At 55.1% G+C, this 24,246-nt stretch overlaps 2 protein-coding genes across 3 annotated transcripts in view; one reads left to right on the top strand and one right to left on the bottom strand.

Moving 5' to 3' along the window:
• The first annotated feature begins 319 nt into the window (after positions 1-319).
• On the top strand, positions 320-11,565 carry LFNG (LFNG O-fucosylpeptide 3-beta-N-acetylglucosaminyltransferase). The gene is made up of 8 exons (XM_063414060.1): positions 320-776; positions 7,666-7,714; positions 8,545-8,644; positions 8,776-8,929; positions 9,020-9,105; positions 9,387-9,552; positions 9,775-9,860; positions 9,949-11,565. The coding sequence occupies exons 1-8, from the start codon at positions 381-383 to the stop codon at positions 10,013-10,015; spliced, it is 1,104 nt and encodes a 367-aa protein (XP_063270130.1). The 5' UTR covers positions 320-380; the 3' UTR covers positions 10,016-11,565.
• Positions 11,566-17,072: 5,507 nt separating this feature from the next.
• Positions 17,073-24,246, bottom strand: part of TTYH3 (tweety family member 3) — a 74,872-nt gene continuing 67,698 nt past the window's right edge. For both annotated transcript variants that reach the window (XM_063413956.1, XM_063413955.1), the window contains one exon: positions 17,073-22,694. In XM_063413956.1, coding sequence (XP_063270026.1) covers positions 22,623-22,694 — 72 coding nt within the window. In that variant the 3' untranslated portion in view covers positions 17,073-22,622. The remainder of the gene's footprint in view (positions 22,695-24,246) is intronic.

Genomic DNA, 24,246 nt, shown 5'->3' on the forward strand with positions numbered 1-24,246 from the left:
GATGCTCCCAGCGCGCTGGGGGCTACAGCGGACCAGAGTGTCCATCCCGGGTATCAGGGGAAGGGAGGAGGAAGAGGAGGCGCCGGCACCCCGCCCGCACCCAGCCGTGCGCTGCCGGCCGCGGGCACGGAGATGCGCAAGGCAGAGCCCGGGAGCGGGCAGGACGGGGCCGGCGGAGCCGGGACGCGTGTAGGGGCTGCCGAGGAGGACGTGGGGCTCGGAGGGGCGCGGGCGGTCCGCGGGCAGGGCCGGGCGGTGCCCACGCCCCGCGTGGGGCGGCCCCGGGCCCGTCCCTCCCCGGGCGGGGCGGGCGCGGTTTAAAGGCGGCGGCGCGGCGGGGGCCGGCGGTGGCGGCGGCGCGGAGAGGCGAGGAGCGGAGGATGCTGAAGAGCTGCGGGAGGAAGCTGCTCCTGTCCCTCGTGGGCTCCATGTTCACCTGCCTCCTGGTGCTCATGGTGGAGCCGCCGGGGAGGCCGGGGCTGGCCAGGGGCGAGGCCGGCGGGGCGCAGCGGGCGCTGCAGAGCCTGGGGGCGGCGGCGGCCGTGGCTCCCCCGGCGGCGCAGGGGCCGCCCGGGCTCCGCAGCTTCGCCGATTACTTCGGGCGGCTGAGCCGGGCGCGGCGGGAGCTGCCCCCCGCCCCGCCGAGCCCCGCGCGGCCGCCGGCAGAGGACATCTCCCCCCGCGATGTCTTCATCGCCGTCAAGACCACCAAGAAGTTTCACAAGGCGCGGCTAGAGCTGCTGCTCGACACCTGGATCTCCCGCAACCGCGACATGGTAAGGGAGGGATGGGGACAGGGATGGAGACGGGGCCGGTCCGCACGGCTGGCCGGGATGGAGCGGCTCGGGACGGGCTGCAGCCCACGCTTCTCCGCCGCGGTCCTGGCCCTTCGTTCTGTGGGATCCGGGTGGTGCCGGGACCCGGCAAATACCACCTTCCCTTCCCTTTTCCCCCGGATCGCTGAGCCGGGTGGTATTCCGAGGCTGTCCTGCAGCCAGCTCTGTTTTCGGGAGGGTGAAATGCAGTGGTGGAGGGTGAGTGATGGGGAGAGCCTGACCTTGGCTCCTCACACTCAGAAGCCTCCCCAAGCTCTGCTCTGGGGTCCTTTCCGCTGAGTACTTCCCATTGCAGAGCTGGTCTGAGTTGCTTTCCGCTGGTGAAACTGAGGCACGGTGTGGGGGTGCAGCCCAGCCCGGGGGTGCCAGGTCAGGCCCCTGCAGTTGTGCTGCTCAAAGGAGACCCAGTTAATCACTCAGGGCTGGGAGAGTGCCGGGATGTGCTGGAGCTCTCGGTCTCCTTGCAAGGAACTGGGCAGGACTGGAGAGGCTGGGAGATCTTGTGAGTCTGCATGGGCTCACCCACACCGGGGCAGTTCCAGCGAATCTGGTTCCTGACCTTACTGATGTCCTGCCCAGAGTTCTGGCAGTTCCTTACTCTGTCCTTCAAGTACTGAAGCAAAATTCAAAAGGAAAAAAAAAAAAAAAAAAAAAAAAAAAAAAAGAGAGAGAGAGAGAAAAAATCTGTTTCCTTAGGAAATGTGCTTTGCCATTTGCTCTTAAGACACTTTTTCTACCCTTAGACAGCTTTCCAAAAGTAAGTTATGTCTGGTCCTAACCTTTTCTTCCTACTGTCTTCACGTGTTTCCTCCTGGCCGGGAACTCAGTTTCTTGCTCGCAAACTGTTTTCCTTGGAAATCTGGAGTGGCTGAGGGTGGAGGCCATGGGGGAAGGATTGAGCTGCCCCTGCCCTCACCAAAGCCTGCTGGACCTTGTGGGGTTTTGGCTCCTGCACTGTACCCCAAGAATTATCTTGCTATATTTTTTCCCCCTGTGAATTGTGTCCCTTTTTTTTTCTTTTTTTTTTTTTTTTTTTCTTTCTTTTTTCTTTTTTTTTTGCTCAGGTTTCCTGGGCTTGGCAGTGGATCTGTCACTTCTCCTTGGTCCAGTTATTTAATGGAAACCTCTTTTATGCTCTGCTGTCACTGCGAGGGGGTGGTGAGTCGTGGTGGAGTGAAACGCTCTTTGAGCACCTACAGATGATCCTGGGAATGGCTGCTCTTTTTTTTTCTCCTCCCTCTTGTGAGCTCCGGCTTTCTTCTAGGGTTTTTTTCTCTTGTTGTTGTGCTTCGTTTGTCCGTTTGGATTCCCAGAGCCCCAAGGCTCGGCTCTCACGCTGTCCCCCTGGGCAAGCTAACAAAGCCCCTTTTCTCCTGGCGCAGAGAAAAGGCTTCGCAGCCTCTTGTGTGGCACTTTCCATGGGAACGAGGGAGCCGGAGCCGGCCGTGTCCAGGTCAGGTTGCCTAGAGATGAGGGCCACGAAGCCAGGGGGGCCGCAGCCCGGCGAGGTGCCTGCCTGACAAGCCAAACCGCTGAGTGACGGCTCTTGTACAGCACTTGAGGACAAGGAGCTGCCGAGAGAGCCGGGGGCAGAGCGAACTCCCGCGGAGCAGGGCAGGGCTGTGGGGACGCCAGGCGCAGGGATGAGGATGAGCGCGCTGCTGGAGGGGATCGGCTCCGCTCTTCCCACGCCGAGCCAGCCGCTGTCCCTGGGAGGCTTCGAGGCACCCAGGGCTTCCCCAAGCTTGGCATCAGGTTGGGCTTTTTTGCCTGCACAGAGCGGGATTGGTGCTATGGGGCTCTTCTCTCTGGCTTCCCTGCAGTTCCTGCATCTCTTTCTTGCCTGGCCCCCTGGTTTCCGTGCCAGGAGGGTGATTTGGTGGCAGCGGGGCACTGCCTTTGCTCAAACGTCTCTCTTGGTCTGAGTCAGGCCTGTCTCTGCTCATCCTCTCTCACTCTGGTTTTGCTAACGGTGCTCAGGCATCCGAGCTGCCTCACCAACGAGGGGGAGTTCCTGCCAAGGGCTGAGAATCTCCCTTGCCTGGTGCTGCGCCTCTTTCTCCTGATCTCCTCTCTCTCAAACCCCAGCCTCTCTCTGGCTGTTCATTAGCCAGGCAGGAGGGATGCAGGCACTGCTGAGAAAGGGTTAAATCCAGCAGGTAGCTCCTGCCCGGACCCTGGCAGATAGGGGGAACAGCCATTGTGTCCTTCCTTGGCTGCTCTTTGTTCTGCCCACAATAGTCCCTGTTTCCTGCCCTCTGTCACCTCCAAGACACTGCAAAGGGCACCCCCTTCTCCTTCCTGCCTCTGCACAGGGAGAGCACATCCCTATTCCCTTCTAAACCTCCTCTTTGGGTTGCACAATCCAGGGCAGACAAGCTGCTTTTGGAGGAGAGTTATGGGTTTCCCCCTCCTTGCTTTGGGGAGAGTTTCCAGCTGTCTCAGTATCCTTAGGATGCTGGAGTGCGGGCTGGAGAAACTTTGCACTTGAAAGGAAAGAAAGGGGGGAGGGAAATGGCCATTAAGCAGAAACCCTGGACACTAGCAAGCCCAAATCCACTGCTTTCTTGCCGAGTCGGGCGATTTGCAGCGGCGGAGTTGCCCAAGACACCTCTGCTGCCCCTGGGGTTACCCCGAAGGCGGCTGGGTGTCCCTGGGGCACCCCGGGGGCGGGCAGGCAGCTCGGCACACGCCTCGGAGCCCGCCAGGGCTGCAGCCCGGGCCGCCGTCCCGGCAGCGTGGGATCCGCTGGCTGCCTCCCGCTCGGCGGCGCGGTAATTGCAGCCTTTGAAAAAATTCCTGCTCTCGGGGCAAAGGGAACGGCTTTGCCTTCCAAAGAGCGCGCCCCTCTGATGGCGGCTCCCAAATTTCTCTAGCACCTTGGCCAGGGTCCCCACCCACACTCTGGAGCGCGCTGGCACTTCAGTCTCGCACTGGAGCGGGTGAGAGCAGGGACTGCTCATCCCAAATCTGCTCCGCGGTGCCGCTGCCTCCCCCCAGCCCCGGGCTGTGTGCCAGGGCCTGCTGAGCGCTGCCGAACTCGGATCATGGGTGAGGGTCCCTCCCTGCTGTCCCCCGGGGCGGCCCGTGTGGGTTTAAGGGGTGGGGGCCCCTTAATTGCCTGTCCCAAACGATGCTGCTGTCCTTGCCCATAAAAGCCCCGGGGCCGGTGAGCGGCGCGTGGAGCACCAGGCGGGAGGGCGGGGGACCCTTGCCACACAATGAGCTCATTGTTTTGGAGGAGGTTATTAAAAAATTATAGCATTTGAAATTACAGTGGAGGATTCTTCCTCTTGCTGAAAGGAGCAGGGGGAGGAAGGGCCCGCGGCCCTGCAAGCCCCTTCCTCGCCTCTGCAGGTCCCAGGCCTGGGATCCTGTGCCAGCACAGACCTGCCCCTGTCCTGGGGAACGCCACCACCCTGGGCTGGGGCTGCTGCCATCGTGGCACGCTGCCATTGCAGGGACATTGCCATCACACTGCTCCCAACTTGTTGAAGAGGGGTGGGGGTTTTCCCCCCTAAACCACGAGGCTGAAGGGAAAAGAACCTTTGCTGTGGGGGACACAAAGCTGGGCAGCTCTGGCAGCATCCTGACCTGCTCCAGAGCCCCTCATAGAGCTGGAGTCTGAGGCCCCCCCAACTTTGCTGCCTCCTTTCCTCTGCACCCAAGCGGGGTGGCTGTGAAAAGGGTGCTGGAGTGCTCCATCCTCTCCCAGCACGGGGAAGTGAGATGTGGCACAGGGTCAGGATTTGTGCCCTGCAGGGTCACGGGGTGCCTGCCTGGCTGAGGTTCCCCTTTTGGCATCTGTGCTGGTGGGAGGGTGGCAAGCATGGGGTATGCTGAGAGTGTCTCACCCTGGGAAGTGACAGAACCACTGGGCCGGGCAGCACAGAGAGGGCCATGCTGACCCCGGGGTGGCCCTGGCTGGTGAGACATTTGTGCAGCACCCAGCCACGGGCTCCACTGGTGGAGGGGAAATGAGTCACCCTGAAAGGAGAAACGAAGGGGAGGCAAAAAAAAGAAAAAAAAAGAGCCCTCCCCAAGGGTGAGGAGGAGGCAGCGGGGGCTGCCGGCGGCTGCCTGGCTCCTGGGGGGGCTGAGTCCATTCTGGCCGCGGGGGTCCCGGGTGCCGCTCAGTCCCGGGGCCGCGCATTGTGCGGGGCTGGAGGAGCGCTGGCAGCTATTGTTCGGGAGGGATTTGGCATCCTGTGTTTCTTGAAGCTGCAGTTCTGAGAACAATGAGGTTTCCTGCAGGGGCTGGGGAGGAGGGGGGGTGGGCAGCAGGGCCTTCCTCTCTTGCACCCTGCAGGAAAAGTTGCCGCAGGGGAGTCCAAGATGTCCTGGCACCCCTTGGTGCTGTGGCCAAGTGGGAGAGAGGTGGGTGTAAGGGCTGGGAGTGTCTTCTGGCCCTGCTGGGTCTGGAGGTGGTGGTTTATAGGTGACAGCTCAGGGATGTTGGCTGCAGTGTCCACTTGCACCATTATAAACTGGATGCTGCCCTCACGTCTGGCATCCCACATGGGAGATGCCGAAGGTGGATTCATGTTTTTCACTTGTTCTCATCCTTTCCTGGCCTACCCCCTCCCAGGCTTGGCTGTCACCCCTGCTCCTCTCCCCTGCAGCCCCAGGGGAAGGGCCATGCAGGCAGGGTTCATCTCTCCTCCAAGAAACAAACTAATTACAAAATTAATTAAAAAAGGAACCCTATAATTGTTTTTGCTTTCATCGAATGTCATGGTGGGGTTGGGAGGGATGTGAGGAACCTGTGAGGCCCCAGTAGGTGCCCACATGGGGTGACTTTCAGCTGTGTGCCCCTGTCCCAGACCCTGAGGTGCCGCCTGGTCCACAAGCACCAGGAATATTACAGGGATGTGTGTGGGGAGAGGCCGAGGGGAGATGCCTTGGTAGGATGAAACGTTTCGGTGCAGGCGAGTAATAAACAATTGTCCCTGTGGTCTATTTATAGAGGCTGAGTGCAGGATTAGCTGTGGGGTTATTTTTGGAGCAGCTGAAGGCAGTTGCTGGACGGCGCTTCTGAGCTAATCAAGCAAACATTTTCTGTCTCGCCTGTGCGCAGGCTGTGCTCCCTGGCCCCCTCCAGCGAGGCTGAAACCTGGGCTAGAGTGCCAACCTCCCTGTGGGGTGGGGTTGTTTTGGGCATCCTTGGATGCTGTCCTGCTGCCCTGGCTTGATTTGTACCCCAAGCAGTTGCCTGACCCCTCCCCGAGCACCTGGGGGAAATGGGGACCAGCAGTTGTACCCCCAGTCGGATGGGGTGACACCCCCTCCTCTACACACGGCACTGACCCTGTGCCATCCCAGCAGAGATGTGTCCATGGAGACACAGCAGCCACGGGCATCCTTGGCCCTGCAGCTGATGGGTCCCCGTCCCCCAGCTGTCCCCTCCTCACCAGCGCTTCCCCATCCCCTTTGCTCGGAGCCCTCCTGACCTCTGCCCCTCCCCACAAGGCAGGCTGCACGGCAGGCTGTGCATTTGTGAGAACTTGCCTTCCCACCTCCTCCATCATTTTTTTTCCCCTCACTTTTTCTCTTCTCCTTTTCAAGCCCCAAAGGTCACTTGTAGCCCCGTCCCCTCCCATTGAGCCTCGCTGCAGCTCCGGGCTCTCCCCACCAGCCCCGGCTGGGGACCTGAGCAAACAGGGCCGGGTTAACCAGTGCAGCTGTATGCTAATGACTGCTGCCCGCTTAACTCTCCTCACTGAGTAAAGTCAACCCCACTATTGTACCCAGCTCCTCAAACAAGCCACAAAACCCCAGCGCGTTCCCGGGGCCGGCTGCGGGGTGGCACCCAATTTCCAGCTCACTTGTAATTCATCATCCCCAGCGCTCCATCGTCCCCCCTCTGCTGCCTCCTGCCTTCCCCCCCTAGCCCTTTTGTCTTTCTTCCTTTGCCCTTTTGTGCACGTCTGGTTTTTAATAGTGCTTGGCAGCTGGTTGTGGTTTCTCTACTCCAGCTTTGTTTGCTGCCCGCTGATTGATGGCGATGCCTTTCCCACCCCCTGCTCTCTCCTCCTGCTCCTCGTCCTTCCCCAAATCCCAGGCCCAGAGCAGCCCCTCCAGTCCTCCTTCCTGGGTGACATATGCCAGGAATTAGCTGTGTAAATAGAGGAGTGCAGCCGGGCAGGCAGCTCAGGGGCCTGGGGAGGAGGTTGGGTGCTGCCTGGCACTGTGGGATTGTGCTGGGACAGGGCAGTGGGGCACCATCCCCTCCTCGGGGCTGCCAAGTGGCACTCACCGGCACCATCTCAGCCCCCTTGGGTAGGACACGGGAGCACAGAGGAGTCGTGGAGCTATTGTGCAAGTGGCCAAGGACAGCCACGTGCTGTTGACACAGGTGGGGACGCGGTTGGGAGTCGGCGCCGCGGGCAAACACACCTGCCTGGGCGGCTGCTCCGGCACCCCGGCCACGCGCGCCGGCCCCGACTCAAATCCCTGCTCAGATCAGCCGCGCTCTGCACCTGCTCCCCGCCGTGCCCCCTCCTCCCCCTGTGCTGGGGACAGCCCCTGCGGCCCCCAAAATCTCCCTGCCAGCTGCTGCCCCGTGCAGAAGGGAAGAGGATGGAGATGCTCTGTGCGGGGGCTGGGTTTGCTCCCAAGGGGAGTTCAGCATCCTTCTCGGTCTGTTGTGGGTGCGTTGTGTGGGTGCCCGGCTCTCCAGTGCCACTTGGGGTTTTGACAAGGGGGAAGAAGTCACCACCAGCCTCCTGGAGGAACTGTTCCCAGGTGCTGCTCAGGGGTGTTGTGTCACATCCAGAGCCACAGGGTCTCAGCCCCTCGGTCCTCAGAGGTGCCTCGTCTTCTCTTTCAGACCTTCATCTTCACTGACGGGGAGGATGAGGAGCTGAAGAAGCAAGCACGTGAGTCTGTGGCTCTTATTCCTTTGTGTGTGTGACCTGGCCAGGTCCCCTGAAAAGCTCCCACCTGTGGAGCGTGGTTGGCATGGGGCCTGTCCTGGGAACTCTGAAAAAGCCCTCACCACAGGCACCTGGGTTGAGAATGACACAATTTGTTTCTCTGATAGTGCTTAAAGCACCTTCTGCCCCAGAGCCCCATCTGGGGACAGGTTTTGCAGTCAGCCCAGCCCATCCCCTGCATGGTGCTGCTGGGGATCACAGAAACAGGGTGGGGTGCCTTTGCACTCATCCCTTTGTCCCTGGGGTGAGCTGGGATTGATGGCAATGCTGACAGGATTTCATGGGAGTATTTTCAGGGCTGGGGTCAGCGTGGTCTATTCTCCCCATGCAAATGACTCCTTTTCAGGCTGGGAGGTGATTGCCTTTGAGCTGGGCAAGCAAAATAGGGCAGGACTTTTGCTACCATGTCCTGGGGAAGCTCAGGGCTCACAGACACCCCTTCACTCCCAGGGTGGCTGGTGCACCCGGGACAAGACGATGTGGGGTGGCATCATTCTTCAGACGTGGCTAGGGCTGACCTACGGTGCATCTGCTGCATCCACACTCCTTATTCATCCCTTCCCTTCCCTCACATGGACACCAAAGAAATTCCCCCCAAAATTCATCATTTCCCAAAACACCATAGCATGTGGGTCACTGAGCATTGGGATCACCCATGAGTTTCCATCCCCCTGGCACACCTGGGACATGTGTGGTGAGGTGTCACCGTTTGAGTGCATGGGGAGGTGTGGGATGCTCCAGTGCTGGGGTTTGACCCCTCTTTTTTCCCTTAGGAAATGTCATCAACACCAACTGCTCGGCTGCCCACAGCCGCCAGGCCCTGTCCTGCAAGATGGCCGTGGAGTACGACAAGTTCATCGAGTCTGGCAGAAAGTAAGGGGTGCCCAGGGCTGCTGTGGGGGCCAGGGTGGTGCAAACAGAGACCATCTGTGGTTTTGGGGTTGTACCTCAGTGTGGGGACTGGGGAGCTGTCCCGGCCGGGTGTGACACTGCTGTCACTGCAGGTGGTTCTGCCACGTGGACGATGACAACTACGTGAACGTGCGGATGCTGGTGAAGCTGCTCTCCAGCTACCTCCACACACAGGACATCTACATCGGGAAGCCCAGCCTGGACCGGCCCATCCAGGCTACGGAGAGGATCAGCGAGAACAAGATGGTGAGCGTGGGGAGAGCTTGGGGCTGGTTTTACTTGGGCTGGGTGGAGAAGGAGCTGTTGTCTCACTGCGTTGGCTCCCCTCTCTCGCAGCATCCTGTGCATTTCTGGTTTGCCACGGGTGGAGCAGGGTTCTGTATCAGCCGAGGGCTGGCACTGAAGATGAGCCCTTGGGCCAGGTAAGAGCATCAGTGTTGCTCTCCCGTGGGGACTCCTCATGGTCCCCAGGGCACAGAGAGGTGACATTGTTGGGGATGGGTGCTGGACCATGTCCCACAGCCTTTCTCTCTGCCTTTCTGGGGGTATCTGCAGGGAGCTTGGAAACAAGCTGGGAAGGGCTTCAGTTCCCCCAAAGCGACTTTTAATCAGAGCTGGGCACCCACTGGCCAACCCCAGAACCCTGCAGGGTGCCCGGTTCCCCTGGGCTTTGCTCCTCTGCAGCCCCTCTCTCTCCCTGCAGTGGGGGTCACTTCATGAGCACGGCAGAGAAGATCCGCCTGCCCGACGACTGCACCATCGGCTACATCATCGAGTCCGTGCTGGGCGTGAAGCTCATCCGCAGCAACCTCTTCCACTCCCACCTGGAGAACCTCCACCAGGTGCCCAAGTCGGAGATCCACAAACAGGTACCCCAGGTTGTCACCTAAATGTTAGGCATCACGGCTAAGATGTTGATTGACGCGTGAGCAAAACAGCAGAGGGGAAAAGCCGCGTCGGCCCATCACTGTGGGGTGATGCGAGTGTCACTGCAGGCTTTGGGAAACGGGGTGAATTTTGGAGCTCCCCTTTCCTCTGCTTGATCCTTATGGCCACGTCGGCCGCTTCACCCCTTTGTGCTTGCCCCCCAGGTGACACTGAGCTACGGCATGTTCGAAAACAAGCGCAACTCCATCCACATGAAGGGAGCTTTCTCTGTCGAGGAGGACCCATCCAGGTGAGAAGGGGGATCCCTGTCCCCCCCAGTCCAGGCTGCCGAGGGGCCGCCGCCGTGCCGTGCTCAGCTTTGCTCCTCTCCTCCGCAGGTTCCGCTCCGTGCACTGCCTGCTGTACCCGGACACGCCGTGGTGCCCCACCAACATGGTTTACTAGGAGGTGCACGTGCCCTCCAGCCTCGTCCCGAGCCTCCCCGGTATCCGACGGGCGTGCGGGACCTGCGTGCCGGTGTGTCGGTCCGGCCTCGCCGCCAGGCGGGCGGATGGACGGACGGACGGACGTCGTTGCTGTGGTATTGCACAGTGTGTGTGTAACTGAAGGCTGCTGTGCGGCCCCTTGAGCCCTGCCCTGCCTGCCCCGGCCGGGATGGTGGGGAGGGACGGGAACTGAGCACTTACCCACCGGGAGCCCCGCGGCTGGCGGGCCCCACGCCATGCGTGGGGAGCGGCCGCAGTGCGGGGCCCTGCCCCACCCAGGCTTGCTTCTCCGTGATTTTTGTTTTTTCCCTTTCAAATGTTAAGTTTTTTTGCTGTGTTCTTCCTCCTTTCTTTGCATCTACCCCCCAACCTGCTCCCATAACCTCTCATCCACCCCATCCTCTCTCCAGTCCCAGAATCTCAGCAGCCAAAGCTCTGGCTCCCAGTGTGGATGTGGAGCCCTGTGAGTTCTGCTCCCTGGCTTGGCAGGCAGGCAGAGCAGGCAGAGGTGGGCAGGAGAAGCCTCTGGCTGTGGCAATGGCTCCTCCAGGGTCCTGCAAAGCTGCTGGGAGCTCAACAGCCTCACTGGAGGGAGACAGTGGGGTGGGAGCTAGTGTTGGTGTTAACTGCACTTCCCAGTGCTGCCAGCACCATTGGTGGGTGAACTATTTATAGACTGGTGTAAAGACTTTCTATAAATATGGGTGTGGGAGGAGGGCTTTTCCAGGCCTGCAGCAGTGGGGTGGGCACCGTGTTTGTCCAGGATCTCCCTCCAGTGCTGCTCGGGCAGCCCTGCAGCTCTGCAGAGGAACACCTCGAGGTCTGTCCAGGGGCTGTGTGCTGTCCCCTGCAGAGCCAGAGCATCCTCCAGCCTTGCCTTGGCTCTGGGTGCTGCCCAAGAGGCACCTGACCAGCTGGGCACCTGCCACAGGCAGGCAGCACCTCCCAACCCTCCCAATGTGCTCTCCCTGATGGAGAGGGATTTATCCAGGGAGGGAGAGGGACCCTGCATCCTCTGAGAGCTGCCCTGCCTGCCAACATCAGCCCTCTCTCTGCCCCTGGGCTGAGCCAGAGCTGAACACTTCCAACTTGAAGCTGAGTGAAAATAGCCCATAATGGGTGTGTTGTAAATATGTTATTGAGCCAGTATTTTTTTTACTGTGCCTTTTTTTTAAAGAAAAAAAAAACACATTGAGAAATATGTAGATTTTAAAATGCTTTTTATACATTTTCTGTGGATCAGAAAAAGAAAAAAAAATCCCTGACCTTTGATAATCTGTTTAAGAAAGAAAAAAAAATTGCGATGTCTTGTAACTATCACTTACCTTAATTTATATGTTCCAGTATCTGGAATGTCACTCTGTGCTCTTCTGTAACTAGGACGTGTTTAAATAGATGTGGGGAGGGGAACCAGCATGGACAGTGTGTTCTCAGGGACCTGAACCCGATCGCTGCCACGGGGTTCCCGTGGGAGCGGTCACCAATAAAGTGGCTTTTTTGCTGACCACAGTCACCTGGTCCCGGGCTCCGGCGTCTCTTTATGGATGTGCTGCTCTCAACGCCCCTTGATCCCCCGCAGATGTTATCACCTCTGGCCGAGCTCTCAGGGCTGCCCTGAGGAGGGGCTGCGCCTCCATCCCGCTTTTTCCCACGGGTCCTGGGATCCTGCTGGCCATTTGCATCCCAGGGTGTGAGGGTCCTCTCCTCCTTCCCCTTCCCAAAAGGCTGGGACGGGGCTTGGCACCTCGGGGCTGGTTTTTCCCAGGCCCGGGGGTGGGAGGGAGGCGGTGGGGATGAGGTGAGAGCCGGTTGTTAGCGGGGTGTTGTTAACAGCCGGCGGGCAGGCGTGTGCGTGGGAAGCTTGGGGGCTGCGGGGGGAGAGCCCCTGCCCTCCCAGCCCTCCCTCACCCTCCCCTCCGCAGTTTCAGCCAGCACTGAGCATCCACCTGCCAGAAACAAGCTCCAGCTCTCATGGGCTGTGGTGGTAGCCCAAGATCTGCCCTCCCCACTCCCCAAACCAGCCCTGTTTGTGCCACTGGTGCCAACTTCCACCTGTGCCATCCCCCGTCCCCGCCTTCCTGCAGAGCCAGCACCCTTTTTTATTATTTTCGAGGCACACTTACTTACTTCACAGTTTCGCTTCAGGCTCTGGGTTATCAAGGGCTGGCCCTGCTAAAAATACAGCCTGGCAGGAAGTTTGTGTGTGCTGAAGCAGCCACCCCTCCTCCCAGCACCCACTCACCCTTCAGACAGGCACGAAAATCAAAAATCCCCCAAGCTCTGCAGCGCTTGGGGGGTGGGGCTCTGGCTGAGGGTGTGCCACCCAGAGAACCAGCACTGCCCTGACCCAGTGACCCCAAAAAAGTGCTCTGGAGAAAAGGAAGGGTGGATGGACAGCAGTGCTGCCTTCCCCCAGCTGCCTGTGGCCGGGGGGGTGTGCTGGGTGCAGGATCCGCTGCCCCTCAGCGCTCCCCTGGCGCAAGGACCTGCGTCAGGCATGGGAAGCTGTGACACCCAGCCCCGTCTGCACCCCAAGGGTTTTCCTATTGCTCACAGCCCGCGGTCTCGGCAGCGTGGGCACTTCCCAGCAGTGGTGCTGTCACCCTCCCTGAGCCTGACCCCCCTGCACCCCAGACAGGATGGGGAAATGAGGGTAAAGTCCCATCCAGGCACTGGGCACTGGGGCTGTGCCTTGGGGTTGGGATGCTGCTGCAAGGAACAGGAACCCCTGGCAGGGGTAAAGGCTGTGGGGATGCTGGGCATGGTGCAACTCCCAGATGGGGCTTAAAAAGTAAAATAAATACAAATAAAAATAAAAATATAAAGTTCCAAAAAAATAAAAATAAAATTAAATACATAATAAAATAATAAAATAAAATATAAAATAATAAAATATAAAATAAAATAAGATATAAAATAAAATAAGATATAAAATAAAAATGAAATATACCCCACTAAGCCTTCAGGAGCTGGGACAGGCAGCTCACCAGCCCTCCAGTTTTGTCTCCCACCAGGCTCCCAGCCTTTCCCTCCTCCTTTCCCTGCTCGTGGGCTGAAAAGTAAATAAATACAGGCATTAATAAACAAAAGGAAAACAAAAGCAAAGCCTGCTGCTCTCGCATACTTGGCAGACTCCGCAGGCCAGGCTGCTTTCATCTGCACCCCGGCGCTGGTGTGGGACGTCCTGTTTACTCTCGCCTGCCCCGGCAGCTGATAAGGCAGCTGTACCTTTTGGAGAGTCTGGTGTGTGGTGATGGGGTGGGGACAACCCCGGCTCGCTGGGGACACTGCCACCATGGAGGGACCGCTGCTGTTGTCACCACTGTGCCCAAGGGATGCTGTAGCCGAGTGCTGGCCAAAGGCTTTCCCCATCTCTGGGTGGTTGCAACATCGAGGGCAGGGAGAAATGCACTGGTTTAGTCCTTTTTGTTGTTCCCCATCTCCTTTTTTTTTTGGTTTAATTTGCATTTGGGTCACTTACAGCCCCGGACTCCATGTGAGTCACCGTGTTCCCAGCCTGGCTGTGGGGACTTTCACCAGGGAACGTGTGCACAGCGATGGGACAAACACCCATCCTGGTACTGACAGCAGCGAGAAGAGCTGGAGGCTTGGGGTGGGAGGGCAGCGTGGGGAGACAACAAAACTTGTGTGAATTGGCTCCAAGAGCCACTTCCAGCTGCTTTGGCCCAGAAAACTGGAATATTTGTGGGAAAAGAACATAAAAGCATCCGAATGGCAGGGCCTGAGCGATGCATGCAGCTGCAGCTTTGGGACTTGGCTGTCCCAGTGCTGGGTGGGAGAGTGCTGGGACCCCCGTGGGGGCATGATGTACACCCCCAGCACCTCTGTACAGCTGGAGGTGACTTCATCCACCACCAGCACTGTCTGCCTTGGAGCGAGGGGCTGTGAAGCAGCAGAGAGTGATGGCTGGGGGATGGCTGAGATTCAGCACTGGGATGTGCAGAGGAGCTCTCAACCAATTTGCCCCTTTATTTTTTTCACCCTTCTACTGTTTCCCACCACTGCATAACATGCAGGTGGTTAAAATAAATAACCCAAAAGCCCTACAAAGTTTATTTTTCCCTTCCTGACTTTTAAGACCAGCCTTGAATCTATCAAAACCAATCCCGCTTGTCCCAGAGCTCCCAGCAACCGCTGTTTCTGTTCTGCCTCAGCTGCCCAGTGGGGCCAGTTCTGCTGCTGTAGCCATTTGGCAAGCCAAGAGTGGAGGAGGAGATAAATTGAGCATCTTAAAAGCATCTGGAAACACTTCCCACGGCGCTGCCAGATGAGATCTGCGAAGCCGCTGCATCACTGAACAGCCCCGCTCCCAACCCCTCCTTCCTCCTCCTCGGTGGATGTGTCCCCCCTCAGCCCCCACCAAATCGAGGTGGTTTCACCAGAGAAACAGGGCTGGGTTTGTGCTTGCCCACGCTGAGGACAGGGAGCTGAAAGCAGCAGTGACACTGCACAGCAAAGCAGAGTCACCACCAGCGCTGGGTGATGCTCCAGCCATGTCCTCATCAGCCTGGTGAGCCCCCCTTATTTAGGGTGGGCTGTTGGGTTAGGAAGCCCCTGGGGAGCAGGGGGCCACTGTGGCTCCCTGGTGAGTGTCCCATGGACCAGCCCCGAGCTGAAGTGCTTGGAACAGATCATGAGTGATTTACGGGGTGCAAGCGCTGGGTTCCGTGAGGTTTGCCCGGTGGGAAGAGGAAGCAGGTGGGAGAAGCACCAGCATCTGCAACACCTCGTGTGAGCAGGGAGCTCTGCTTCCTCCCACGTCCCTCCACGGACTGGCAGGGATTAAAAAAATCCCTGAGCAGGGATTTTTGCTGAGGTCATGGTGAGAAACACCGTCTGCTCCAGACAAAGCCTTCCTTGCCTGCAGAGCCGGGGCAAACGGCCCCAGCAGCCGTGGAGACACCGGCTACAGCAGGAAAAGTCCTCTGCTGCTGCCAGTGTCGAGGAAAAGTCCTCTGTTGCTGCCACCACCCATCCCCTCTCTCCCACGCAGCAGCATTGCAGTGTGACCGGCTGCTCCATCACCGTGGCCACAGCCAGGCCACCCTCTGTCCCTGCCTGGCCGCTCGCAGATGAGCTGGGACATGCTGGAGTGCTGGCACAAACCAAGCCGGGGCGGGCCAGGCTGAGACACGGGGTGAGGAGGAGCCGTGGATGGAGCATCCCGGGGCCGCCTCTGCTCACAGACCGAGCGCGGGGCTCCAGCATCCCCACGCGGTCACACCGACCGCAGCCTCCCTGCCCAGGGTTTTCTTTGCAGCGGATGAGGCGGTGCATACCCAGCTCTGTCCTGGCCTCCCTCGCAGTGCAGGGAGAGGACACGACCTCCTGAAAGCATCAGAGTGGGGTAGGGAGACGGGGTCATTCCTCAGGAACCAGGGTGCTTCGGGAGGGCTTAGAGAAGATGAGCTGCAATTTCAGCTGCCTGCTGCCTTCCTGGACTCGTGGAGGGTGCAAAAATCCACCAGACCCTCCCGAAGAACCACAAATGCAGCTCTGAAATGCACCCGATGGAAGGAGCTGGGCAGACCAGGCTGCAGCAGCAGCAGCTGCTGCCTGCGCAGTGCCACGTTCAGCAGGGAACGTGACCCGTACTTGGGGCCACTTCCCACCCCAAGAGGTGACAGCAGATGGGGACACACAGTCAGTGACTGTGTCCCACAGCCACCAGCTCTGCCTGATGGTTTTCCACTCATCAACCCACGGGAGCTCCCGGGGGCACAGCTCTTGCCAGCACAGCTCAGCACACCACAGAGCAAACACGTTTGAAAGCGTCTCCCCGGGGCATCCCTCCCTGCCTTATCTCAGAAGATGAGATCTAAGGGACCACTACTGAAGGCTGATCTGGAGGCGAGGTTTATTCAAACACATACTTCACCCTTCCCTCTGTTTTCTCCAAGCCCTGAACGGCTCAGGGGAGAGCTCTGCCCTGCTCCCGCTGGGACTGGGAGTGGTGCAGAGGGGGAGTGAAGCTGCAGCTCCTGGGGGTGGCTGGAGAACACTGGGAGAGGTCAGCAGGAAGGTGGCCTTTGCATGTTCCCATCCCATAAACCTGGTAAAATATTTACACTGATGGCTCTGACCTAGGCTTTATTTTCCTTCACGCCATGAGATTCTCTTGACAGCTCCAAGTCCTTTTAGACCTTTAGACAGCAGATCTAATCATCTCAGGTCAGGGATGAAGATGGAAAAAGTAGGTTCCTCTTTTAGATGGGAATAAAAAAAGAGAGGGGCGACACATCTGTCAATTATTAGTGAAGGGAGAAAAACTGGTGGTGCCTGTTGAGATTCACAGCCATGAGGGGTAAATCACAACAAGGAGCCCTCTGTGGTTCTGAACTGGGCTCATGGGCAGGACTTGAGAGCATGGGTGTGGGCTTCAGCCGTACTCACAGCATTAAATAAATATATAGCATTTACAAAGACAGAGTTGAATTATTGCTTAGGAAGGGAGGGGCTGAGGTCAGGGCAAGAATAGCACAGGATGGGGGCAGGAGCCCGGCGCCTCCTTTGGCGGGATCAGGCAGAAAAGAGATGAGGAAAATTAGAGGAAGGTAAAGGTTTCAGTTTACTACGTGGTAGTGATGCAGTGGTGGGCCCGTGATCAGAGAACTGCACAATCAGAACTAAAAAGAAACCCACGATACCCTGGGGCAGCACTGAGCAAGGTGAGCCCATGCTGAGTTTCATCTTCCCCCAAAGAGGAACGCCTTTGACGGGGCTGAGCTCGTGGGGCACTTCCCAGGCCATTTTTCCACATTTCTGGTACTTGTGCTGGTGGAAATGAACCACTCGTGTTTACTGCTGCTGCAGTGGGGAGTAATCAAAGCAGCAGAGGGGCTTCAAGGGGTTAAAACTCACCAGGCACAGGAGAACATCTCCCTGATGTGTCCCGTGGCTGCTCCAGCATCTTCTGCCCCCAGGTACCAGGACATCCCCACCAGCCCAGCCTCACGCCCCCTCTGGGAGAAATCACACATCAATAACCAGGAACAGTGGTTTTAAATCGTTTATTTTTAAAACATGAAACCCAAGCTGAATAGAAACCACAGAAATTACATTTAGGTTTTTTTGTTTAGTATTTGCAAACCAAAAAGTTACAGTAAAAAATAGCTACGTTACAATCAATAGAACTACAGAATTAAAAGTAAAGATACAAAAATGGGCTCAATCCTCTTTAATCCTCACAATTTAAAAACATTTTGGGTAAGTGCAGGAACACTTGAAAGAAACTAGCAGGTCCGAAGTTTAAAAAAAATTATATATATTTATATATTATATATGTATATAAAGTGGTATGATATACAACCATTATGGTTAAGAAGAAGAAGAAAAAAAAAAAAAAAAAAACAGAGGAGTTACAAAAAGGCCAGGTACATGTTCACCATTAGGTTTCTGTGCACAGTGTCCAAGAAAATAAACTTCCCTCTGAATGATGTGAATAAAACCCATGGGGCCTCCCGTTACCAAGGGACCTGAGGCACGCGACGTGAGGGCTGGGCAGCTGCACCCAGGGCAGAGGACAATGGAGGAAATGAGGCTTTTCTGGGACTTCAGCACCTCCTGGGCAGAGGCCACTGGAGAAGTCGTGGTGTGAGATTAGAGGAGGAACAGGAAGGAAGGAGTTGGGAATTGCATAGTGAGGAGCAATGTGGTATCAAATATGCAGAGCACCTAAGAGCTTCATGCTACAGTTATCCTCTTTAGGAATGGAGTATTTTTGAACTTTCTGGTTGTATGTCAATTTATGTTCCACTTTGTTCATGCAGCCACAGGGGCTGGGTGAGCACAGGGAGCTCCAGGCCACCAGTAACCCATCCCTTGGCTCCCAGCTGGGCAGCACGCTCACCATCACGGCTTGGCAGGGATCCCACACCCCCTGAAAGCACAGACCACTTGTCAGCCACCTAGGAACTGCTGCCAAAACATCCCACGCTTCTGCTGGGCCTCCTGCCCTGCCTAGGGGTGCCATCCACAGCATGAACACAATTTCTGGGCAAGGGAAGTAGGCTGTGATGAAAGGAGGTGCAGACCAAGCCTTGCCAGGTCTCAAGGCATGGGATCTGCTCCTCAGTGCCTCCCTGGAGGGCTTCTCCCCTCCCACCCAGAGGTGTTCCCTGAGTGGCTCTGACACTCTTGCTGAGCTGGGGAACAGCCTGGCTTCCCCTTGGACCCCAGGTAGGAAATACTTCAGAGACAGCTCCTCTCCCGAGCTAAGGGGAAACCCACCCACCTCATCTCCCCTGGAACTGGGGGGGTGTCAGGGATCAACAAGCCAAGACACTTCTCTCTTCTTCAAAGGGCTCGGAATGGTATTTCAGTGGCTGCTGGGAGGAAAAGAAGGAAGCACCAGAAGTGAAGCCTGGGTTCGCTCCCACAAAAAGGTACCTGGACCTTGCTCTGGGGGCACCCACCCACTCCTGTCTCCCACCACCTTCAGCACTCAAAGCTCTCGTGAGCGATGGCTGAGCAGCTCCCTGAGAAATGGTTTAACTCTCAGAAAGGCCAAACTTTTCGTGTAGTTTCAGGGAACTGCTATGGAAATCCTGACTTAGGATCACTTAAAACCCCATGCACTGTGTCCCCCTCAAAGCACTCAAATGAACATCCCTTGCATCTTGGCTGAGATGACTGTACACGGAAAATCAACACCTATCAAATGGAGAAAACTTAAAAAGGACAGGAGGGGAAGGGAGCACTCCATCCTTCACATTTGGATACATGGATGCACGCTAAAAATCTTAGCTTGAACCCTTTTATCAGCACACAAAATGAACTCAGTTTAATAATACATACAGGATACAAACACTACAGTTATAATTCCCAAGACAGCACAAGAAATTCACAGCCAAGTCTTGATTTGATTTCCTTTACAATTACAATGCAGTCTTGAACACTGGACACAAGAGTCCAACATGCTATTTACATTTCACATTGTGGAGATGTTTGTGTGCTTGGAAGAGTTCTCAGTTCCAAAAGAAAGTGTCATTCACACATGATGATGCAGTGGAAATAAACCAAGCCAACCAGACAAGCCAATGACCACATTTGTGCTTCTGAAAAAGTAACATGAAGTGTCTTCACCGATGCAGTCACCTTCCACCAGACAAGCTGCCGTCCACTCTGCAGTTAGTGAGGTGTCCAGAGGCCACTCTCAGCTCCCCTGACTTCTGGACCCTTTTTCCAGCAACCAGTAACACGAGAAATGTCTGAGAAGCTCAGCTGGGACACACCAAGCGATACGGCCTTGGCATTTTGTCACATTGAGAACAGAGAGACACGATGGAAGAGAGAGAAGTCTCTACAGCTTTACCTCCTGCAGCTTGAAGAGTTTGGACTCCCTCAACCATGAATGCCACCCAGAACAGATGAGTCTTCGCCAGATAGCACCTGCTGTTCACCCCAGAGGGAGGCACAGAGTCTGGGAGATCTTGGCTTCTCAAAGTCCCCTCCTCAGACAAAATGTGACCATATGGATGAGACTGATTACGTCGCAGCCATAAGAATAGGCAAAGGCCATCTGTTCTTCAGCAGATCCATTCAGACCAGCCTGCAGAAATGCCACACTGTTGCTCAAGGTTCCAGTAAAATAAAAAAGGAAAAAAAAAAAAAAAGAAGTAGTAGTAATAACAATAACAATAATAAACCAAAAGAAACCCATTTGTCTGTGTTTCCTATCCAGCGCTCTGCACAGCATGCAGCGGGGCAGCAGAGTTCCAGGATGCTTTACAAAAGTGCAATATCCATGTCAAGTAAAGGAAGTGCTGGCTGGACACAGGTACACGGCTCACACCGCAGTCACGTTGTGCTGGCCTCCAGAGAGCAAAATGATATCTCCATAACAATTCTTTCCAGTTAGATGCTGAAGTCACAGAGCACATTATCTCCACGGCTGTGCCTTGCTGCAAGCCCCAAACACTGCCAGAAGTTGTTCTGGGTGCTGGAAGTGGCTGTGCCAGACCTTGGAAGGAAGCAGGTCCAGGTGGCTGCTCCATTAGATGCTGCAAACAAAGGCATTGCCTCACTCCTGTTATTGTGTGGCACAGACAGTGCCACGGTGATGATTCAGACCCAGCCCAAAGCGCAGCCACACGTGGGTTCAGGGCGTTTCTGTGCACTAAGAAGTTGGTACATTTGTTTTCACTGGGTTGCCCACACCCTCCAGTCTCCAGAATACTGCTTTCCACCTCTAGGACTGGGCCACAGATTTCAGGGCAGCTCCCCTAAAACTGATCATGTGAGTAGCAACTAGAGCACATCCTTGCAAGGAGGGTTGATGGCAGAACAACTCAGTCTTCATAAGGGTTATATGGCTCTTGATTCTTTCTTCAAAGTGAGGGAAAGGTTGGGGTTCTCCCCAGGGAGCAGTTGGGTGCTTGGGGCCCTGCAAGATCACCACACCACAGCCTGCACACCCACATCTCCTGGCAGGCTCTAAGACAGGATGGAAACCCTGGGGCTCGTGAGCCGCAGTGTCCCTCCATTCCACCTGTGACCACATTTCCCTGCCCTTGTTGTTTGATAAAACAGAGGTATGTTTCAGTGTGAAGCCCATCCAACGTGTCTGAAAGGGCATACTCAGTCCTGAGCAAGAACATCCTGCTTCCAGAGATTTATGGTGAAGTGTGAAGTTTATTCCAAACCCTTCTCTCCCTGTCTGTGTGGCGATGCCTCCTCCCTGTCTCTCACTCCTTTGAATGGTAACAGCTGGCCTCGCAGTTCAGTAGTGGTTTCTATCTTAAGAGGAGTCTCAAAGCTTGCTCTGCCAGAGCTGGTACCATTTCCCAGCACATCTTTGAGCCTGTTTAGCTGCCTGCCAGGAGCAGTTCCCACCTCACTGCAAGAAGGCAACTGACTTGAGAAAAGGCAGGTTGGTAATTCTGTGCCCCAAACAGCAAACGTGGGGTGAACAGACACCGAGTCTGAGCACCACTGAGGTGACAATGAACTGCCTCTGCCAATGGCTCCACTCCAGTTTGAGAGATGTTTCCCACTCAGTTTCCTCTGCCAGTTATTTAATGTAATGCTCAGCAGCTCTGCTAAGACGCCCCTGCTAAGAGGTAAAAACACAAAAAAGGAACATCACGGTTACCCCACTGAGAGGGCAGCAGTTGACAGTACCTCCCCAGAGGCAGTCTCCTCTTCCAGCAGGAAGCTGCCAGTGCCCTTTGGAGCACTGCTCTTCAGTGGGAAGTACAGCACCAGTGAAGGATGTTGCCCTCTGCAGGCACCCAGCTGCCCCTTTGCAAGCCTTGCTCTGCCTCACGTCTGGAAAATGCCTTACGTGTGCATTAGTATGGTCAGATAGTGGTTAGCAATGTGCCTTGGAAAATTAACAAAATAGAATAAAATATAAATCTGTTCTGACAGTCACAATGTTGTCGAGGGTTTTGGACTCTAGAACACAGAGGATACACTGACAATCTTGTGAGTTTGTTAGGACTGAGGCTCCAAAAACCTCCTTCAATGCCATTTCAGCAACCCTGTGCTGTAGATGATGATTTATAAAAAAGGACAAAAAGAGAGTCCAGCAGAGTTCACAGGTCATTCCTGCAGGGAGAGCTTGCATTTGCTAGAAATCCATTGGTGCTTCCAGTTTCTCTTGCTTTTGCAAGCTGACTGTCCCAGAAGATCTAGCATCAGAGAGCCAAAACGCTTTAGTGCAAAAATACCTCCCATGAAGTCTTTTAAGTCTTTCCCTGGAAAAATTTGGCACCAAGTGAGTGGCTGGCTCCTGTTTGATCTGTGTCAGCCTAGGAAAGGCAGCACCCAGAATGCCATCTGCAAATCCCTGGGCTTCCCTGATGGAGCAGAGAGGTCAGGTCCAGAGCAGTGGACAGGGTGACTGACTGGTGCTGAGCCCCCCTGCTCCTCCTCAAGAATTCACGTGACAGACACAGAGGGAAAGAAAAAGGCATTTTCCTAATGGACTTAAAAAACAAAATAAAAAAAAAGCTGACCAGGGCAGTGAAATGGTTTGCTCTTCTAGAGCAGATTCCAGTGGATATGCAGTGACCCCACAAGGCAGGAGGTGCCTCCTCCCTGCCCAGGGCAGAGCACCAGAGGATTCCCAGCGAGGCTCTGCCTGCCCTCAGCATTCCCTGCTGGGCCCACTGCAGAAGTGAAGAACATCTACCACCATCTTTCACCAAGTCCCTCTTGGAACAGAAGGGGGGAAGAAGGGGGCAGAAGGTGTTCAGCACCTGTTTCTGACAGGCTAAGCTGGCCCATGGGCTGGGGGCAGAGTTTCCTGCCCAGGTGCTGTCAGCTGTTCCCTGCACACCCTTTGCTCTCTTGCACATCAGGTACTACAAGGTGAAGGCTTAAATTCAAAAGGAGCTTCCACTCAGTGGGCAGGTTGGAAAGGTGGTCTGGACTGGAGAAACAGAAGGAGCTGCACTAGATTTTGGGCAGAACAGCAGGATTGTTCTACGAGGACAGCACAGGGGCACAGCAGTTGGCACATTGTTTAGTCTGACTGCACGTGTGAGTTCTGTTTTTCACTTTTGTTTTTTGTCTTTCTCTTTTGCTTTTGCTTTTTCGGTTTAATGCACACTGCCAGCATCTGGACGAGGTTGGTTGGTGGCGAGGTATTTGGCTCTCATGCTGGAGGTGTACTGGAGAAAGAAAAGACAAGACAAAAAAAACAAAACAAACAAACAGAAAGTTAAGTCAGAATGACTAATGTCACGATGGAACCACAGATTTCTACCACTTCTCAGCATAACGTGGTGTGTATTTACAGAAAGCACCTCAAGGAGCTGCTGACTCAGTCTTAAGAGGAAAGTTTCACAAGTCACTGCATAATTCACTCTGAGTAACATTCTGCCAGTCTGCTGCAGGGGTGCTGGCCAGTGCTGGTGATTTATCCAAGCTCTCCAGAGAAGGAAATCCAATAGTCACTAAGTCAAAACACGACATATGTTGTTTGAGAGAAGAGAGGGAAACGGGAATGATGCAGATGTAAAAGCCCACCCCACACTTTCATCCTCTCTTAGTCATGTTACTGCTTTCAACCACGCCAGAAAAGGAGGCTGAAAAGGAAATGGGGGCTCACTGCATCTTCACATTGCATTTTATACAACGAGGGCATCAGAAGGCTGCACATGCTGTGGATGGGCAGCTTGAAAGAACAGTGAGGAACAGCAAAATGATTTATGCCCAAGAAAGAACAGACCCTATCAGGCTGGAAACAGGCTGCCATCAAACAGGATGATATTAGCAAGTTATCAGGTGGGTGACAGCCCACTGTGGTTTGGGATCCAAGCTGTGCACTGTGCAGCAGCAGATGAAACTCCAGCGTGGGGGTGAGAAGTCAGAAAGATGAAGGTTAGTTCAATTTGGAGGTGGTGCTGTTCTTATTCTCTTTTTTATTCTAAGCAAGCTAATCCGAAACAGCTCCCAGAAGCTACTGAGGTAACTTCAGCTTTGTGTCATTCAGCTTTGAATAATGAGCTGAAAAACATGTAAATAATGTCCAGCAGTAAGAACAGAACTTTGCCTCTTTACACCAATGTGTTTGATGTATTCTGGGTTCTGCTAACATAATATTAACAACCAAGAAATGAGGACAGACATTTCGTTCCTCTTTTTATACCCTCTGGAGCCTAAATAATTCTATAATATCCACAGCTTACTTCCCAAGAGTGCTCTTGAGCATACTGACTTTTTATCACCTCTTAAACCAAACCACATAAAATAGCCAGTTAAGCTGGCAAAGAGACAACTGAAAGGCAGCTCCACACCAGGAGGTTTGATTTATCTTGCCCACTGGGAAAGAACATTATGAGGCATCTTTAGGCTCTCAAAAGCTCAGCTGTCCATGGGGGAATTTTCAGAGAATTAACAGTATTTTATCAGTTTTCCTTTAAAGACTGACCTGGGTTGAACCTCTGCACAATAGAAGAGAGGAACTGCTCCTCTGGCAGAGCTGATCCCATCAGCACCAGATGAAGACACCTGTGGTTTTATTTGCACACTCAGCTTTTAGTGTCTTCCATAATTGGAAAACTTTTCAGAACATGTATCTTAATATAAATCTCTGGCCCAGAAATGGCATCTATATTTAGGAGACAAAGGGTACATCTGTTCTTCCTAAGATGTATTTTTTGTCAGCAAGAGGGCAAAAGATAGAAAATAGCAAGCTGAGCTACTTTAAGGACAATAATC

This window comes from Prinia subflava, chromosome 17 (genome assembly GCF_021018805.1).
Source record: "Prinia subflava isolate CZ2003 ecotype Zambia chromosome 17, Cam_Psub_1.2, whole genome shotgun sequence".
NCBI lineage: Eukaryota > Metazoa > Chordata > Aves > Passeriformes > Cisticolidae > Prinia > Prinia subflava.

Coding starts and splice junctions, on each gene's coding strand:
- LFNG (XM_063414060.1), top strand. CDS start 381: ATGCTGAAGAGCTGCGGGAGGAAGCTGCTCCTGTCCCTCGTGGGCTCC. Junction 7,715..8,544: donor GGAGCTGAAGAAGCAAGCAC/GTGAGTCTGTGG, acceptor TTTTTCCCTTAG/GAAATGTCATCAACACCAAC. Junction 9,861..9,948: donor GTCGAGGAGGACCCATCCAG/GTGAGAAGGGGG, acceptor TCTCCTCCGCAG/GTTCCGCTCCGTGCACTGCC.